General features: G+C 41.4%; 2 protein-coding genes and 1 long non-coding RNA gene across 4 annotated transcripts; 2 read left to right on the forward strand and 1 right to left on the reverse strand.

Moving 5' to 3' along the window:
• Window positions 1-2,862: 2,862 nt before the first annotated feature.
• LOC146567069 (neutral cholesterol ester hydrolase 1-like) lies at window positions 2,863-13,990 on the reverse strand. The gene is made up of 5 exons (XM_085286671.1): window positions 13,803-13,990; window positions 11,185-11,407; window positions 8,854-8,923; window positions 7,628-7,799; window positions 2,863-6,848 (listed from the first exon to the last, which is right to left on the reverse strand). Exons 1-5 carry the CDS (start codon window positions 13,935-13,937, stop codon window positions 6,228-6,230), a joined length of 1,221 nt encoding a protein of 406 aa, XP_085142797.1. The 5' UTR covers window positions 13,938-13,990; the 3' UTR covers window positions 2,863-6,227.
• Window positions 13,991-15,050: 1,060 nt separating this feature from the next.
• LOC146567070 (uncharacterized) lies at window positions 15,051-16,627 on the forward strand. Its single transcript, XM_085285928.1, has 3 exons — window positions 15,051-15,182; window positions 15,267-15,313; window positions 15,385-16,627. Exons 1-3 carry the CDS (start codon window positions 15,166-15,168, stop codon window positions 16,281-16,283), a joined length of 963 nt encoding a protein of 320 aa, XP_085142054.1. The 5' UTR covers window positions 15,051-15,165; the 3' UTR covers window positions 16,284-16,627.
• Window positions 16,628-17,660: 1,033 nt separating this feature from the next.
• Window positions 17,661-18,987, forward strand: LOC146567071 (uncharacterized). Of its 2 annotated transcripts, XR_014893758.1 has the most exons (4): window positions 17,661-17,797; window positions 17,869-17,918; window positions 18,008-18,674; window positions 18,800-18,987. It is a non-coding gene; the product is annotated as an uncharacterized LOC146567071 (long non-coding RNA). The 2 variants fall into 2 exon arrangements; XR_014893757.1 differs by having other exon boundaries at window positions 17,685-17,918.
• The last annotated feature ends 1,489 nt before the right edge of the window (window positions 18,988-20,476 follow it).

Below are 20,476 nucleotides of genomic sequence, written 5' to 3' on the forward strand. Positions count from 1 at the left end.
TTTCCCAATACAGTCTGTTCTGGGGTCTCTTGAGAGTTTGCCACAGGCATATCAGATGCAAAATTTATGTGTAAGTTTTTCCCTGAAAAAATGGGCAGATGTGATTAAAATTTTTGGTCTTAATAGGGAAATAGGGTTGCTGGGATGGCCAGCGTATCTCCCACGCTTCCTTCCAGCATTGTTAGACCATAAATTCAGGGAGTGGTCCAGGCATGGAATCACTGCGATCTGTAAGATAGTTAAGCATGGGGAGCTGATCAAATTTGAGGACATGTGTCAGATTTACGAGATCGGCAGGGAAGATTTTTATCGTTACCTGCAGGTTCGGAGCTTCTTCCGGAAGGAAATTAGAATGCTTGACGCAGATGCTAGTGGGGTGATCCAAATATTTATGGATGCTTATGGTGAGAACATTATAAGAGGTACTATAGGCAAAATATACAGAAGTTTTACAGCCATGAAAAAGACCTCAACAAGATATGTCAGTCATCGATGGGAAAAAGAAGCAGGTATAACTATCTCAGAGGAAGATTGGTTGCGGATGTGGAAGAATGTGTTGTCTACCACAAATTCTTTAACATGGCGAGATTTTGGATGGAAGAATTTAATTAGATTCTTCATCACACCAAAGCAGAAATCCAAAATAAGTGGTTCAGGCGCTTCATGCTGGAGGGAGTGCGGGGAGGTCGCTGCAGGTTGCTTCCATGTCTTCTGGTCATGCCCTAAACTGAAGACCTTTTGGGAGGAGATTAAACAAATGGTGATGGATGTGCTGGAAGTAATACTGGACTTCTCCTTTAGTACCATGTACCTTGGGAATATCCCTGAGGATATAAATAACAGAGACTTATACTTACTGAAAATAATTATGGTTGCATGCAAAAAGGCAATTACTAGGTGTTGGTTACAGACAAGCCCCCCCACGCGGAAGCTGGTCATAGACATTATTAACGCAATTCATCATATGGAACTGATTACCCTCTCACTGCGGCTACAGAAGGAGAAAGGAGAGAGACTTTGGGAACGATGGGATCATTATGTCAAGAGGCTAGAAACTGATACCTCTGTGATGCAGAGGGACAGCTGCGAATTTGTTTGAATGGAACATGCACCTGTGTAATATGTAATATGTGTAAGTAAAACAAGGCGTTGTGTATTTTGGAATATGCGAACATGTGTGACTGTGTTGGTTCCCCCTGCCCTCTTTAGTTCTGTATGTAAAATAAGATGAAAATCAATAAAGAGAAAGTATTAAAAAAAGAAAATAAAGCAGTTTGAAAAAGAAAATTAACATCACTTCATTCTTCTGTTTTCTTAGCGTAGTCGAAGAGTCTGTCAATCTTCTTGGAGACGAGTATATTGTTATTGAAATTACTGCCAGATCATCTGTGACGTTAAAATCTTCCATTTGTGCAAACATCCTCCGTTGGACGCATCGTGGACGGTCACATGTTGTTTGACACCTCAACCAGTCGATGGTAATGAAAAGCAGGAGCGGCGAAAGGTAGGAGCGGCACCAGCACCGAGGAATTGAAGTGTTGCGTTTGTGTTTTTGCCAACACCGTCTACAGAACTTTTAACTGTAACTGTGACCACCAGGTGGCAGTATTTAACCAGCAGGTGCGTGACATGTTTTCTGAAGTGTAAAGGTCTTGATGTTTCTTCTTTTCCTGCCATGGTAAATAAGAACATGTTTTTAATTACTTGGTTAAAAAAAGGTTACACTGCCTCACTGCTCCATCTTGTGGTAAAAACTGGTATTACACAAAAGTAAACTGGAGCCCAAGTTCAGCGTGACTTGACATTTCTCCAGATCGATAGATTTTTTGACAAAGTCACAGCAGTTATCGTTTCACATTCTGATAATAGTTTAGGTGAATGTTGCAGGAGATTTAAAACAAAAGAATTCTATGACTGAAGTGCTGTGCAAATGTGTCAAGCTACCCCTTGTTTCTTTATATTTCCTTCCAAGGTGTCAGACATTCTTGAAATTTTTAAAGTGGTCTTGGGTTGTAGTTCTCCACACTTTCTGGTAGTCTTTCAAATTTTTTCTCTGGACACTGACTGCTTTTTCCCACACCTTCAGTCCAGTGCCTGTACTTGTTTGTTCCGCTCCTTATCACTTAAGCAAAACAAAGATACCCAACTCAAGGGATGAATCAGTGGTGTCTGCACACAGCAGATAACTTGGCAAAGAATCAATTTTGAACTGTATCTTTAGGGTCACAAATTTCCAAATTTTTCAGCTGAGTCTACAAAAATGTCACAGATAAAACAGTTTGGCAGGCAAAAGAAATGCAATTTTACATTAACATGGTGATGCAGAGATCCCAAAGAGCTATTAGCTGAAAACTTAGTGACAGAACAAAAGAAGCACTTGCAGGCTTAATAAATTATCTACAGCAGATGAACAGTGTGTGGAAGTCGTGTCCTTAAGGAGAAGGAAAAACCACTCCTGCAGAGACCTGACACAGGACCTGAGATCGGCATCTGGCCCTTCAATCACACAAGCTTCATCAGAAATGGTCTCAGTGGAAGGGTGGCTGTCAAGAAGCCATTCTTAAGGAGGGGAAACAGGAGAAAAGGCTGTGGTAAGTCAAATTACACAAGAACTGGACTGAAAATCAGGGCAACAGGTCAAATGGAAGGAATCCAAATTTTACATTTTGATTGAAATCATCGTCAGCGTGTGCGGAGGTGGTCAGGCTGCTCAGAAAGTTCAGGCTGTGTTGAAGAATAAAGGTGGTCACACCAAGATATCGAATTGTATAAACTCGGTTTTTGCCTGATATACTGTAACGTCACATTTTTCAATAAATCACTGCACATTTTTCCACTTTTTACAAAGAAATGGCTTGAGACTTTTGCCCAGTACAGTACCTTTAATGGTCAAAAACATATGGGTTGTGACTTGAAGAGGGATATGCCAGAAAAAACAGTTTAAAAAGCACTCTGACAGTAGTACTTCACTGTGTCTGATATCATTTCTATGCTGCTTTTACATGCTCAGCAGGACGGTTAATTAAAGCACAGTGTTACCAAAACCTGAACCTCATTTCAGCTGCAGTCATATCAACATCAGTAAAGTTATAAATGATTTATGGGTTTGGATCTTGGCTTTTTTGAATAACAGCAGATGTAGATAACAAACCATTATGTTGCTCTTCTACCCGGTGCTGCTGAGCACCGCCTGCAGTTCCTTTGTCCTTTTAATCACAGCTTAAAAACTTATCCAGGAGTGTCACGGGTCTCCCGCACTGACACGTGCACGGACAGAAAATTAAAACCCAGATTACAACAAACATACAGCGCAGAGTGGAAATAAAAACATAGATAACATAAAAGGAAACCTCTTCATCCTCCCTGCACAGTTGTGACAGGAGCCAATAAAACAGCTCCTTTACGAGATTTACCAGCACTGCAGGAGCACATCTGGGCCCGGTTTTCCATATCGGCTCGCCTGAAACAACCTGTTGCATAACCCGACTCGCATTAAAACCTTATTTATACAATGTGAACCCATTAAACGCATAATTTCACATACAGAATTAAAATGACAGCACTCAGACTTACTTTACCGCAAGCCCGCGTGTCTAATTTATAGATGAGTTTGTACGTGAATAAAAGCCACATGTTAGAAATAAGACGTCTGGAATCATTTCCTTTAAAGGAGAGAAAGAAAATTACATTTTTGTGGAATAATTCGAGGGGTGTAATGACCACCCTCAGCTCGGCGTTCCTGCTCCAGTCGGGCTGAACGCCAACAGCGAGTCATTCACCGCCGTCAGTTCATTATATTTGTTTTGAGCCAGCAGCACCGGGCGAGCGGGAAACGTGATATTCCGCTTGGGACCGATTCTCTCGTGGCGATAGAGCAATTTTACTCTTGTTTAAAAAGTAATAATTCACAGCGTTCATCATTGCATTGGCCCCGTGGTCCAGTGGTCATCTGAGAGTGAAGTTACAGAGATTGAGAGACAGTTTGAGACATACATTATTGCACAACCCAGTGAGTATACACAGCTGTGAACTCTGACATACTTTTACAACACACACACACACTAAGCCCGACTGTCTGGCTTTGTGTGTGTGTGTCTTCAGTGTCTCGTTACATCATAAAACATCATATCTGAGGAATTTTGAGCCGTACTACAGGCCAGCTGGGCCTGTTGTCGTTTCTCTTCATAATTATGCTGAAAATGAAATCGAATGTTTTCAGTCATTTCAGTCCTGAATGTCACCCAAAAGTCAAACTTCCTGCTGCAAAAAACCCCCAATTTGCAGCAAATGACGTCACTTTGTTATCAAACTTGCGAGGTTTAAGTTATCAGCCATCAGAATGTGTGATTTTCTGCTTTTAAAAAAGCCTAACTCACAGCAATCAAGTAAAAAAAACGCACTAAACGGTCTAACGTTAAAGAAGAACTGTTTCATTTCTTGTCATAGAAGTCTGTTTGTTTATCCTGTAAATTACAGGCTTTAGATTGGGAGCAGGGCAGCTGGAATATTTAGGCCTCTGAGGGTTAAAACGACCCAGAGAAAATGCAACTGATGGCAGGAAATGTTGGAAATAAGCCACAGATTATCCTTCAGCACGGTTAAGCTGTGGCTGTGTCGTTTCTTCTTGCACTTCTTAAACTAAATAAAACGTTTTTTCACCACCTCGGCTGTGTTTAAAAAAACAAAACAAAATAATAATAATTCAATATTTAGTATCCAGTGTTTTCTCAAGTCTGAGTGTTAATATGTATATTTTATATCGTTTTCAGAGGAACTTTGCTAATAAAAATCAAAAAGCATACCTGACTATGATAAATATCAAACCTTTGATTCACATTTAACTGATTTGTACTTCTTAGCATCACTGAGATCAGATATTAAGATGAGAACTAGCAGGGATGCAGTGACCAGACATGAGAAAATGTCAGTGAAATTCACAAGTTTGCACATTAGCAGGTCCAGATTTAAATGTATCTTTAGTTTGAGTGACTAAAGTGGCTACTAATGATACAGCTGACTGCAGCTGACATTAGAGGGATAAATTAAGCCTGAAATATCCCCTAATCACTGACCATCAGCTACAAAGTGGCGTACGACAAGGTTTTAAGTTACGACTCAGAAATTAAACGGTTTTAGTGGAAGTTGAAACCACACACAGGAGCAAGCTTGTCATTTTTTACGACACTCACGGGGTTATACACCATGAATCTCTCCCCCGTGGCAGACTGTAATCATGCAAACTCTACGATAATCTCCTGAGGGTTACAACTGTGCTGACTCAAAGCATTTAAAAGCGGTTTTTTTAGTAGCCACATGGTTTGGTGGTTTTTAATCATCAGCCACTCTACTCACCACCATTCAAGTTCTAAGGTCCCCATTTTCACACAGTGGAGTAGCTCCAGAGAGCATTGCAGAAAAGTCCAAATGGTCAGAATTGGACTCCTGGGGAGCAATCTAACTGATCGCTGCCTGAGGAGGCAACCTTGAAGGGTTAGATCGGCCCAATTTAAACCAGGTTTGACTTTTGACTTTTATGGGCGGAGCTGTGGAGCAAAAATACCGCCGTGTAGCTGTGCATCTGGCAGTGATGATGCCGAATTATGATAATTTGCTTTACTGCTGAGTAAAAGAAGAGCCGCTCTTAGTTTTCCTGTTGTTGCACTGACCCACTAACTGACAGCAGTAATTATACTGTGGGCCAAAACTGCTGCAGCGTTAGCCGTTTGTTTTAATGAATCACCTGCCAGCGAATCACAGTTGTATGCTGCTATGGCACAATGTTTTAAGCTTTAGGGGTTTTCGGCGAGTATTATTGTATAAAGAAGTTTCTTATATGTTTATATTTGTAGTTTTCTACTCGTTTCCATTTTAAAACTAATAAATAAAGGTAATAAGTATAAAACCTGTCTTTATAAGTTTGCCATTAATTATATAGATGTTTCTATATAAAAACTTTCTTTGGTCACAGTTGCTTGAAGACGTTTTGGTGTCAGGACACACCGAGGATGTGCGGTGGCGTGTTTGATTGTAGATTTATAGGTCCAGTGGTTTTAAACTTTAATGTGCTAAACAGACGCCTCCGCATCGACACAGTGGATCCAACCTTTGACCTTCTTGGCTCAAGCTGGGATGTTTTAACAGCTATGATCATGTTTTTTTCCGAGTCATCCCAGATTTCTGCCCCAGTTCATCTTTCATACCACAAAGTGGAAACTACGATTTTTTTCCTACAGATTTTGGTCCAGCCAGCGGATGTAGTTGTTCATGCTCCTCCGTCCCACGCTCGACATCATCGGCAGATACGCAAACACCATGCAGCCGTGAAAGCCGTCCTCATAGTGGTCACTGGTCACCGTGACGCCAGCGTCCTGCAAACGTCTGGCGTACATTAAGCCGTCATCCCTGAGCACGTCAAACTCACAAGTCATCACGTACGCCTTAGGCGTCCTACCCAGAACGCCCTGCTCCGCCAGCAGCGGTGACGCCCTCACGTCCGTGAGCCCCGGCACCTCGCCCACCACGCCAGGTGACCCGGTTTCTTTAAGCACCGGCCGGAAGTGCTTCCTGCGCTCAGTCGGCAGCAAAGCGGTCCAGTTCAGCTTCGAGCGAGTCTCGGCGCTGATGCTCGACTCGTCCAGAGAGCTGTGGTTGTTGGCGAGCAGGAGAGGCTCCAGGGAGGTGTTGCCGCCCAGGTACTGCAGCCAGAAGCGAGCCATGACGGGCCTGTAGAGGATGGGCACGGCCTGGTTCTGCTGGTAGGATGGGGTGTGGAAGTCGAGCGCCTGCAGCACGGGGTAGATCAGCGCCTGGACCTTGAACTTCACCTTCAGGGTGTCATCTGAGCTGAGCTGTGGACACACGCAAGCTTTAGACTTTAGTTCAGAGGAAAAACACTCAGAAACACCAGATTTCAGTCCTTACATAAAATATTCGGTGGCAGCTTTTTGCCTGATATTTAAAGCCCGACCAATTTTCTTTTTTTTGACTGACACCAATATCAATATAGGCCAATGTTTTTTCTCCTTTCAGAAATAGGAAACATTAACATTGATTTCTATGGATTCTAAGATAATGTGATAACGCATGTTTAAAATGAAGTTGTTCTACAGTCACAGTCGCAGCTTACTCGCTTGCGCTCTTCCCGACCCTGCACACTGTAAATGCTCTTCTTTTAGCAGGGGAAGGGCACTTTAGGACAAACCTGATTCACACTGTCCATATGCTGCCTTGTGTCACCTGTGCAATAACTCAAGCTGATGAGGTTAGTTTCTGAACACAGCTGGTGTCTTCTGACAGTTTCCACCGTCTCAGCTGTGATAGGCTGGTTAAACCAGGCTATAATGATGTCAAGGAGTGAAGGAGGACATGCAGAGGGTTGGTGGGACAGAACTGGATGTGATAGAGGCGGACGACCCACTGTGGCACCCACTCAAGGGAGCAGCCAAAAATAGAAGAACACTAAGATGTGCCCATTGCTGCCCTTTACATACAGGGTCGCTTACACCAGGTAATCATTTCAAGAGATAAACAAACAGAAACGTGTGTATTCTGCGTAAACAGAAAGTAGAAACAGTAGCAAACTACCCCAAAACTGCTTCTCCTTCTATGTATGCATTTGTTTTTCTACCTTTTGCGCCACAGCGGCAGCCAGGTTTCCTCCAGCGCTGTCTCCCGACACACACACCCTCTCGGGATCGATGCTGTAGTGCTCTAAAACCTCAGTGGACAGGAAGGCCCGCGACGCCGCTATTGCATCATGGTACTGATCTGGGAACACGGCCTCTGGAGCAAGACGGTAGCTACAGCAAACGGACAATTTAACATGACAGCAATATTATACTCAGGTGTTATAATGACGATAATTAAAAAATAGACAGAAAAAGCTAAAACTGGAGGTAAAAATGAACATCTGTTATATTAAATGTTGACTTTCTTTGTATTTCACAGAATATTAAAGTTTTAAATCCTTCATCTGTGATGATACTCCTGAGCTAGCAGCTGGGGTGAACAGTGATTTCAGTAGGTGCTTACTGCAGAGTCAAACAGGCTGAGCTGGGCCTGGTTAAAGGCTGTGGCAGGGATGTAGATGGGTTTAAAGGCAGAGCTGGGCTAGACCAGGGGCATGCAGTAAGCAGCCTTTCTGGCAGTGCTGAAGAGGAGAGCATATGAAGATGGATTTGGATAAAGAAGAAAAACAAAAGGAAGAATCCAAGTCCAGAAACTCTCCATTAAGAGGAGAGAGTCACCAGCGGGGGCAAACTGATTTGAAAGAGTAATCTTTTCCTGTGTAATCTTTCTCATGTCAAGACAGGACAGAAACTTCAGGCGGATTTTTACCAAAAGGGTAAACTAAAATAACAGAAGAGTAAATTTACACACACCCCTTAAATATCTGTGAGTAAATGGGTCTTTCAAATACTGACATCAGCCTAGAATGGCACAATCTTTGACCATAATCTCATCACAAGTTTCACTGATGTTTTGAGCACATTCAGCCACATCACATGGCCTTCAGCTAAACCACATCCATGATAAATGAACAGACCCGAGTCTGTGCTGCAGACTGTTTCCAAGGTCACAAACGGGCCTTGATGCTAAACATGAAAAAAAAAAAAACTCTTGAAAACTTTCACCCAGTTTTCCTCCTTTGGGAAGAGTTTGAAACATGCTGTCTGAAATAATTGACTTTCAGATCAAAATGAAACAATCAGCTGTCATTGCTACGATTGGCTAAACAACAAGAGAAAAGCATAACTTGTTGTCTTCAAACCTTTTACATAAAAATCCACCACCTGCAGCTTCAATGTGAGGTTTGTTCCTTCTAGATTCACGTGATCGACGCCCAAAACTTACTCAACTGACATAATGACGGCATCCAGGTCCTCTGCCATCTTCCGGCAAAGATGGTCATAGGAGCGCATTCCTGTGAAGCACATAAACAGTGACCGATGCTGAAGTTACAGTAAGGCTACAGTAATATATTGCAAATTCATTTTAGGTTTAGTTGATAATACATTATACTCGATACCACGAGATTTAGAAGTCTCAGCATTCCTGGGCAGCAGAGGATGACTCATATGGCTGCTCATATAACTTCCTGTAGTAGTAAAGTCTTTGGGAATATGACTTTCAGATCATTTGACCTGTGACTTTATGACTTTATTGATTCAGTCGTTTGTTTTGACTCATAACGAATAAAAAGTTAAGTTATTTCTGTAAAATACTGGAGGTAGAAGCTACAATATGCTCACAAGCTAAATACAGCAAGTCTTTAGGCAATGAAAGCACCACACACCGAATAAATGAGGCTCAGTGATGATGACACGGGTATGAAGATGATAGCATCTTCATACAAAAATGAACTTTAGCCCAAAAGAAAAGCAGTGTTTGCTCCTAATGTGAGAAAAAAGTTCACCCTTCATATACAGTGGGGCAAAAAAGTATTTAGTCAGCCACCGATTGTGCAAGTTCCCCCACCTAAAATGATGACAGAGGTCAGTAATTTGCACCAGAGGTACACTTCAACTGTGAGAGACAGAATGTGAAAAAAAAAATCCATGAATCCACATGGTAGGATTTGTAAAGAATTTATTCGTAAATCAGGGTGGAAAATAAGTATTTGGTCAATAACAAAAATACAACTCAATACTTTGTAACATAACCTTTGTTGGCAATAACAGAGGTCAAACGTTTACTATAGGTCTTTACCAGGTTTGCACACACAGTAGCTGGTATTTTGGCCCATTCCTCCATGCAGATCTTCTCGAGACCAGTGATGTTTTGGGGCTGTCGCCGAGCAACACGGACTTTCAACTCCCGCCACAGATTTTCTATGGGGTTGAGGTCTGGAGACTGGCTAGGCCACTCCAGGACTTTCAAATGCTTCTTACGGAGCCACTCCTTTGTTGCCCGGGCGGTGTGTTTTGGATCATTGTCATGTTGGAAGACCCAGCCTCGTTTCATCTTCAAAGTTCTCACTGATGGAAGGAGGTTTTGGCTCAAAATCTCACGATACATGGCCCCATTCATTCTGTCCTTAACACGGATCAGTCGTCCTGTCCCCTTGGCAGAAAAACAGCCCCATAGCATGATGTTTCCACCCCCATGCTTCACAGTAGGTATGGTGTTCTTGGGATGCAACTCAGTATTCTTCTTCCTCCAAACACGACGAGTTGAGTTTATACCAAAACGTTCTACTTTGGTTTCATCTGACCACATGACATTCTCCCAATCCTCTGCTGTATCATCCATGTGCTCTCTGGCAAACTTCAGACGGGCCTGGACATGCACTGGCTTCAGCAGCGGAACACGTCTGGCACTGCGGGATTTGATTCCCTGCCGTTGTAGTGTGTTACTGATGGTGACCTTTGTTACTTTGGTCCCAGCTCTCTGCAGGTCATTCACCAGGTCCCCCCGTGTGGTTCTGGGATCTTTGCTCACCGTTCTCATGATCATTTTGACCCCACGGGATGAGATCTTGCGTGGAGCCCCAGATCGAGGGAGATTATCAGTGGTCTTGTATGTCTTCCATTTTCTGATGATTGCTCCCACAGTTGATTTTTTCACACCAAGCTGCTTGCCTATTGTAGATTCACTCTTCCCAGTCTGGTGCAGGTCTACAATACTTTTCCTGGTGTTCTTCGAAAGCTCTTTGGTCTTGGCCATGGCGGAGTTTGGAGTCTGACTGTTTGAGGCTGTGGACAGGTGTCTTTTATACAGATGATGAGTTCAAACAGGTGCCATTCATACAGGTAACGAGTGGGGGACAGAAAAGCTTCTTACAGAAGACGTTACAGGTCTGTGAGAGCCAGAGATTTTCCTTGTTTGAGGTGACCAAATACTTATTTTCCACCCTGATTTACGAATAAATTCTTTACAAATCCTACCATGTGGATTCATGGATTTTTTTTCCACATTCTGTCTCTCACAGTTGACGTGTACCTCTGGTGCAAATTACTGACCTCTGACATCATTTTAAGTGGGGGAACTTGCACAATCGGTGGCTGACTAAATACTTTTTTGCCCCACTGTAAGACTGTGTTTAACAAGCTCACGTTGTCACAGTGAGATCTAAACACTGAAACCAGCAGAAAAATAGGCTTAAAAACAGACTTAAGTTGATTGGATTTGTTTAACCGTCAGCAGCTTTACGGTTGTCTAAAGCCTCTTATGCACCGCACTCACGTCCGCTGCCGAGGGCCCAGCCGCCACCGTGGAAATAAATAACTCCTCTTTTCAGCTTCTCCCCTCCGATGGGATGAAACACCCGGGTGGGCACGCCTCCCAGCGCGGAGTCCGTGACGTTCACGGCGGGGCTGGAGCGAGCCTCAATCACCTCCACCCAGGACACCACCCGGTTCAACACGTGGACGCGGTGGCACACGCCCATCGCATGAGCTACATCACTCTGGAAATTTTAAAAAAGAAATAACTTTTATATTTTGTGCTCAAGGAAATTTTTTCAAGTACTTTTTGCAGTTCTCTTCTGTGGATTCTGTTGGTCTCCATCACAAACATTGAAATATTGCAGGTTTGCAGTTGAAACTATGATAAATCCCATAATACTGATGCTCAAAGCTGGTTACAGAACCACGATTTTGGCTTTAGATCGTCACACTTGGACTGAGCATGCAGAGAGTTAGCACAGGGTTTGCCTACACGACCTCATCTGACACTTTCACCAGTCTTAAAAGATTTTTTAGGTTTAGCTAGAGCTCTGCTCTGAAGCAGAGCAGATCATTAGTTAAGCTTGTGTGGCACCATTCGCCTATTCCCTGAAATCAGTTTACAGTGTAACCCGATAATCATTCCCACCATCAGGCACAGCGATTGTCCTCAAATTACACATCCAGAAAATTTTAATCTGGACTTTTTGTGCGGTTGCAAAGAGATTTAATAACGCATTTTTGTAATAATATTCACAGTTTTCTAAGGGAACTGATTTAGTTTGAACTGGAACGCCACAGGTTTGGGGTTGCAGTCTCCAAAACACAAAGAGAACCATTTGTCTCTTTGTGCTCAAAGTGACGGGACCTGAAGGTAAGAAACCAGCAGGGCGTGAAAACCTGTTCAATGTGGGGAACACGCATGGAAACTCGTCACTCAAGCTATGGGCGTGTAAACTGTGTGGTGTTTAATTAATTGTGAAGCATTGCAGGTGAGCTACAGCTCTGTGGCATGTGGCCTGCCTAGTTAAAGGTCCTTTTTATGTTATTCCCTGAATACAGATTGAAGGACTGTGGCTGATTTGTACTTTTCCATTGATGGAAAGCCAAAACCTGTTTGGTCAGTGCCAATATTTTCTGTATGGAGGAAAAACTCTAATATATATAATATAGTTCATAATTAATTTCCCTGGAAAAACTGTCAGGATCAGGTTAAAATCTGCCAAATCCAATATGCAGATTTATCAACAACCCTTTGTGAAAGAAGCTTCATGCAGTAGTTCTGATTCTCCTGTGAAAGTTCTGGTTTACTCAAGTGTAGGACAAAGTTTCCCAGATAAGGTGAGGTGAAAGTCTTCAGATTTAGTCTTTGCCAATGTGTTGAAATGGTGACGACAACCAGCCTGAGGAGGTGTTATTGCTCCGTGTCAGTGAGTCACCAGCCCTGAAAAAATGCTGTGGTTAGTTGGAATCTCAAATTCCAAAAACTTCCCCTTACAAACAACTTATAATTAAATAATAACAATAATAATAATAATAATAATAATAACAACAACAACAAATATGAATTTTCAAAATTTGCACACCGATTAATCAAAAATTAAACCAACAAACTCCTTGTTCTGTGTAAAGAACAAAAAAAAAAAAAAAAAAAACGAAGTTGTTGCTGTGCATTATTGCACTAATGCTCATTATAATCATTCTGGCCAATATAGTAAACAAATAGTAAACAAAATTAGTAATGCCTAAACAAATACATAAGGAGTGTATTTAAATATGAGTGAAAGGGATGCGCTGAAAGGCAAAACGAGGATAGTTTGAAAAAAAATGCAGCACAAAAATCAATGTTTTGTTTTAATAATGGCTGCAGTCAAGTCCAGCCACCTGGTGGGATTTTCTGGGAACATAAATTGCAAAATTTGCATTAAGAGTTTTTCTCTCTGGATCCCGTTCAGATTTAAAACTGCAATCAGGACAGAGAGAGCAAATCTATTTTAAGTGTCATATACAAGGATTCTGTAGGAGCCAGTAATGAAAGAACAATGAATGAATGCATAAACAAGAAGACAGAAAGGCCATCTTAGTGATGAAAGCAAGCTTTAAAATAACCCCAAGACTTCCTAAAACTTCTGGGTTTATCCTCTCAATTAACCTGTTGAACCTATGAACAGACTTAAGTTAGTTGTATATTTTCTAGTTACCTTTTATTTCTCGTCCTATTTCTGTATTTGTTTTGTTTCTTGTGGTTGTTGTGATTTTGTCTTGACGTTATCAATTTCAGTGTAGAGTTAGATCTTTTTAATCATTAGATTATAGTAGACATTCGTCAAAGGCGAGATTTTAGAAGGTGAGAATAGATACTGGCTGAGACTAAAACCATATTTTTATTCTTGTTTAGATTTGGCTTTTACAGACATTTTTATTTTGGCTCATTCGCCATACCAGGCTTTCATTTTAACCAGTAACTTCCTTCTCTCTGCACGACCTCGGATCTGCTATAAAATAAACCCTGATTCTCATATCACCCGTTCACCTGCACGGTTTCGTGCTTCAGGTGTTGTGATCCTAACAGCCCTGTCTTTCCTCACATCAACCTGCCCTTTTCTGCCCTCCTGTCAGTCATCAGTCAGCTCTCACCGCCTTCATGAAGCTCCGGAAAAGCGCGTCCAGCAACATCAGTTTCCACGGCTCGCTAACTCCGCTCGGTAGCGGCAGGTAGACGTAGTAGGCGGCCGCTGACAGCAGCACGGCTCCGGCCAAACGGAGCCTCATCGCGTCCACGGTTGAAACGAGATTAACCCTCCCACACGGTCCTGAGCGGTCGCTGCCTCCGCCAGAGATCGACGAGAATGGGAGGAATGACCCCGGCTTCAAAATTAAAGCTCTATGCAGAGAGCAGGGATCTTTTCACAATGATAGGACGTTACGCTGGAAACATACATCTTATTTTGAAATGTTTCCTAAGGAAGTAGCTTAAGAATTTCGTAACATTGTTGCATTTGGGAAATGTAGTCCGTTTGAGCTCCGATGGTAAACCGAAATAAAATGCTGAAATAAAACTGCGACATTTTGACAAATTTTTTGAAGTTTTGATCAGATTTATAGCTATATTTGCAAACATTTTAATCTAAACGTTAAATAGAAATGTCAATTTATTAAGTATGAATATAAATTAAAATGGTAAATCCAAATATGACATTATAAATATTTATTTAAAATATGTAGGAAATTTAAAAAAGAAATAACAAAAATTGTGACGTGTAAATAAAAGTGATATACACTTAATATAAATAAACAATTTGAATTCTTAAATATAAAGTATACATTTTAAATCACAATTTGAAAGTATTCTATGCATTTTACAAATATAATTTTTTTTATAGTTAAATGTAAATATTAAATGCATATTTTAAATTTAACATGTTTGTATTAAAAATAATGCAAATATAAAAATATTACTGTAAACATTAAAAGTTTGTTTTAATAATTAAGTGATGAATCTAAATACTGAAATTTAAATGTTGTTGATGATGTGTTTTTATTTGTTCACAATGGTAAATAAAATATTTAAAATATCAAATAAAAATTAAAAATAAATATGCATTAAAATTAAATTTTAATTTATTAAAATACTGATTTTAAAAACAAACAGATTTTAGATATAAAAATATATTAAATATAAATATTAAGAAATCTGAACACTACGCAGGTCTGCTTCATTTCAAACAACCCTGATAAAACATTTGAAGAAAGCTGAACTGAAGGTTGGCAGAGTGTTGCTTAAATCTGCCTGCAGTGCCTCATTGTGCTTCGCTGGTTTCTTAATTAGCTTCACCTGGCTTCAAGTAGTCACACAGCTGGCCAATTAAGCCAGAAGGTAAGAAAATAAAGTTCTGCAAAGAGTTTCGCTGGCTTACTGTCTGTTCATTAGTTTCTAGGTCCATAGTTTGGTAGCAGCTGACAGAAGTGTCTGTCTTTGCTGCTTCCTGTAGCTGAAGCTATGATGTTTATATTAAGGCAAGCCTTAAAGAAGTTTTTTTAAAAGTTAAATCAAACATATTTTTAATGTCACTATTAAAGCTTATAGTCTCTTTTGTCTAGATGGTTGCTGTTGTTCTTGCTAGCTGTCAAAAGTCATCAAGAAAATGGTAAGCAAATAAAATTTGATAATTTTATGCACCAACATTTTTGTCTAACATATTCCAATGTTCTCTCACAGATCAAGAATTAGCCCATACGGATGATCAACTGGATTTAAGCATTTACTTTAAAAATGAGACATTGGGGACCAGTGGGATACTTGATAACTATAATTCAACCTTGAATGAGAGTAACTACAGCACAACAGTAACAGTGGATTATCAGCCTGAAGCCGAAACACTGGCACAAAATGGGTCTTTGCCAGATCTCCAGTATTCATTAAGTAATACTGAACCTCCACTAAAAGAAGTGGAGTCTGGTTTTCAGGTACAGGTGCTCCAACAGCAGCGTACCTTCTCATCCAGGCAGTCACAGGAGCCCCAGGTGCCGCCACCTACCTCCCCACCCAGTGAGACTACATGCCCATCACAGGTGCTCTTGCAGGTGCCAATGCCGCGTAGTCCTCCACTTTGGCAGCTGGAGGTACCACAGCAGCCCCGTTCTCCACTCAACCGGCTGGGGGTGCCTAAGGTGTCCCAGGTATCCCCAGAGTTCTACTCTCCATCTCAGCAGCTGTGGGTGCCAGAGGAGCCTGGTTCATCACACCAGCGGCTGGATTTAATCCAAATGCAACAATCCCCTCTCCAACAGCTACAATTTGCAGAGGTGCACCAGCAGCCTAGAGCTGAACTCAAATGGGCACAGGTGGCTCAGGCACCCCAGCAGCCTGGTTCGGCCCTAAAGTGGCAGCAGGTACCCCGGCCAAGTATCCGGCTCCAGCAGCCGCAAATGGCCCAGTGGCCACAACGGCCACCCTACCAGCTCCTGATCCCTCGCTACCAGGCCAAGTACTCACATTACCGGCCCATGATATCCCGTTACCGGGAAAGGCTGCTAGGACACCGACCCAAGACTCCGCTCTTTCGAATCAAGCATCTTCGACACCCCCAGCAGATCAGATATGCACGTTGGAAATAAGTTTTTCAAGCAGACTCATTAAAATTATGATCCAAATCTTTTTCTTTTTTTTTCTCCCCTCAAATTTTGTAATCAAACTGTCTCCGCTAGGACGTTATAAAAGTAGGCAGGGCAACATCGGGGGACTTTTGTGTTTAACATGAATTTCTTTCCGGCGCAGCAGCTAATAAGCATGAGGCAGCAACACTAAGAGAAACAATGGGGAAGGTTATCTAATGAAACCTCTCAGATCATCCAAGAGTTCAGATGTTACTTTCCTGAACTCACGATTTCTGTTTTAGGCACTGCAACATTGAAACACTGTTCTGACCTTTCAAAGTAAAATACAGCTACTGCTATAATTATTTTTGCTATACGTGTCTATTTATTTGTTGAAAAGCTCAATATCTAGTTTAGCGTTAAGCTAAACTAAATCCCTATATTATCCCCTATATTGTTACACCATCTTTGACAAAGGCTGCCAGCATAATGTGTGCCCCAAAAGGGTTTTTGCAACATTTCCATTGAACGTATCCATATCCATTCCACAGCACATCTACTCCATTACACTCAGAAGGCTAAGAACTGCTTCTAACTTGTTTTCTTTAAAACATTGGATCAAAGTAGATACTGTTCACCTGGCAAACCTTTGTGTTTCAATGTGTTTTCTAGGAGTGTGCAAAGTTCACAGGGTTTTTTTTTCTTAGACGTTGGTGCTTTCTGCTTCAGTAAACTTTATTGTAACTCTAATAATGCAGCTTTTACAATCCCCTCCACTAGAGGGAGCACTACTCCGTATCTGTAACCTTCCGGTTACAGATGCGCTTCCCAACCCCCTGAGCCACGGTCGCCCCACGATCAGCTGTGGTAACCTGTAAAGTGAGCAGGCTGTCTTTTCTAAGCTATATGATATTCTTAAACTTTTGCAATAAATGAAATAAAGGAGATTTTTAGACTAGTACACTTATTTAATGTGTTGTTTATGTTTGTTAAGCCAAACCTACTTTTTAATGTTTGTAGCAAAGGAATTTCCAAACTTTGCAATGATTTTATTGATAGAAATCATGTTGATATAGACATAAAGCCAATGGCGGAATACTTCTGTCAGCTGCACATGTATTATTTTAGCAGAATTAACCTTCATAATTTAAAATCATACTATTTGGAAATCCAGTGAAAATATTTAGGCTTCTTTAAGAACAAACATCTAAACCAATCAGCAGCTCCAACAAATTCAGCTGCAGGTTTTTCACATTTAAGTCATCTGAACAGCATCTGCACAATGGAAGCTGCTGAAAATGATTTGCAAAGAGTTGCAAAATACCTCAAGGTCCTTTCCTGGTGTCATAGTGAGCTTAATCTGCTCTGAAGTAGAAACACCTGTGGTCACCTAATCAACAAGATAAAGGGAAAACCTTTTAAAGATTTTCGAGAGCTCAGGTTCTTTTGCTGGTCTCCTGGTTTGGTAGCAGCTGACAGCAGTAGCTGCTGGGTTTGTGGGTTCTTGCTGCTGAAGCAATGAGGTTTTCATTAAGGCAAGTACTAAATAGGTTTCCATGAAGCTAAAAGTTTTCAGTTAGAGCTTACAGACACTTGTTTTCTTTAGTTGGCTGTTGTTGTTGTTACTTCTCACTGTTGGAAGTCATCAAGCAAACGGTAAGCAAGTTAAATTGCATCACTGTTTAATTGCATAGATTAAATATTCTTAAAGGTTAACAAACTGCTTTTTGCTGGATACCAACCAGATTCAGGTAGTCGTTACCCCAGAGTGAATGCTTCATGGCGCAGCGAGTCAAATGCTGCTCATACTTTAACCCTGAATGCAAAGGCAAGTGATCCTGGCACAACAGTGAATCTAACCGTGCAAGTCTCTGCCTGATAACTAGTTTTATGCACATCATCAAATGTCACAGGTAGTGAAGTCTGGTTTGCAGTCACGGGTCCCCCGGCAGCAGCATAAACCTCAGGCACCCATTCAGCGTGTATGCTGGCACAGCTCAAAGGCTTTGTGCTTTCCCCAGAAGGCCCAGCAGTTCACCAGTGCACCACAGCTTCCCAGACAGCAGGTTGACTCCCTATCTTGGGCAACCCAGCCAAAGTGGAAGCCTTCCTGCCCGCCCAAGCACTTCTGCCAATCCAAGGAGCCTCGGGTGTCCCACCGGCCTGGTTCTCCACTCAGGCTGCCTGGTTTCCTGCCCCAGTGGCCTGACCGTCCACTTTACCAGCTTCAGAGACCTCACTATCAGGCCAAGTGGCCACTATACTCACTCCAGATGCCTCAGTACCATGCAAAATGGCCACACTACCAGCCTTACTACCAGTCCAAGCGTCCACACTACATGACTGTCTTGCCCATCTACAGGGGGAAAGTTATTGGTCTATCCAGGCAAGCAACTCCAGTATCCCCACCAGGTGAGTTACTTCTAGAAAGTTAAACTTTTTAAACAGTCCAATTTCTGCTCAACCTTCATCTGGGTGAGCTCTTCTTACTGGCTGAGTAACAGGAGTGAATTTTAAGTGGGATTTATTTCTTTCAGGCACAGAACGTGGTGCTAATGTAATAGCCACACAAAGGGACCAATGGTCATGGAAAACGATTAATGAGATAACTGGTTTTCAATGGCCTTTATTCATGAATGTTTTCTCTTAGGCACAGCAATGTTGAGCCTTCTGAATCGTTGTACGGACCTTCCCAATTAAAATAACTTTCATCTTGACTCTCTAAGCATTTACTGAATGATTTGGTAATAAAGTTTGACAAGATGTGTGTATGATGCCAACACAATGCTTTCCTTCTGTTAAGAGTTACAATTTGTAGAAACTTGTATACAAAGCAGATTGAAATTTTACACTGCAGATAAGAGATGCTGTGGAAGAGCTCTCCCCAAAGATAATTACTAAGGATTAAATACGGAGTGGTTTATAAACGCAGTGTGAAAGGTGACTAAAAATACTTGGTGCATCATGGGAATCCCCCAGAAACTATTACAGCGTAACAGAGGGAGGTTTTTGGTTCACCTGATCCAGCCCCAACTATATGCTTTAATAGACGTTTTAAGCCTATTTTTGAAAGTAGAGATGGTGTCTGTCTCCTAAATCCAAATTTGAAGGTGGTTCCACAGAAGATGCGCCTGACAGCTGAAGACTCTGCCTCCTGTCCTACTTTTGAATACTCCAGGAACCACAAGAGTCTTTGTCACATTGTCATACAAGTACAACACACAATGAAATGTTCTGAACTGCTCCTTTGATCAAGACTTAAACAATAAGTAAGGTTAAACTCTGGAAATGTACATTGTGCAAATGGAATGTTAAAGTGCTTTCTGCCTTATTAGCATGGCAATTTATTGACAGAGCAATGCAAGTAGAGTGACCAGTGTAATGTACAACAGCGAGCAGGGTAATATAAACAAACGGTGTAGCAGCGTTTGATATAACAAATCAGATATGACAGTGAAAGTTCTGGAATGGGACATAAGGTCGTAGGACTTGGCCTGAGGATAGAAGCTCACTGATAGTGGGAATCACACACGTGCTCTATTGGGGTGATGCAGTACTATAAGGTCTTTAAGATAAGATGGGGGGGGCTGATTATTCAAGACCTTGTATGAGAGGAGCAGGATTTTAAATTCGATTAACAGCGAGGCAAGGAAGAGAAATTTGATCTTTCTAGACCGTATCAGTGCTCTTGCTGTGGGTTTTGGATAAACTGAAGGCTTTTAAGGGAGATTTTTGTTTTTTCTTACATCCTGATAATAATAAATTTCAGTAGTCCACCCCAGAAGTAATAAATGCACAAACTAGTTTTTCAGTGTCACTCTGAGATGGGACAGTTTTAACTTTAGAGATGTTGTGCAAATGGAAGAAAGCAGTCATAATTGTTTAATATGTGCATTGAAGGACATGTCCTGGTCAAACTTCACTCCAAGGTTCCTCACAGTGTTACTGGAGGCCAAGGTAATGCCATCCAGAGTAAGAATCTGGTTAGATACCATATTTCTAAGATTTTCAGGACAGAATACAATAACCTCAGTTTTATCTGAATTAAGAAGCAGAAAGTTAGACGTGATTGACGTCTTTGTCTTTAAGACATACCTACAGCTTATCTAAATGGTTTGCGTTATCTGGCTTCTAGATAAAATTGGGTGTCATCTGCAGAGCAGTGAAAATGTATACTATGCATCCTAATAATACTGCCTAAAGCAAGCACATAT

Source organism: Mchenga conophoros, linkage group LG9 (genome assembly GCF_057382185.1).
Source record: "Mchenga conophoros isolate Kocher_MC1m ecotype Shallow Benthic linkage group LG9, M_conophoros_male_GT1.1, whole genome shotgun sequence".
Taxonomy (NCBI): domain Eukaryota; kingdom Metazoa; phylum Chordata; class Actinopteri; order Cichliformes; family Cichlidae; genus Mchenga; species Mchenga conophoros.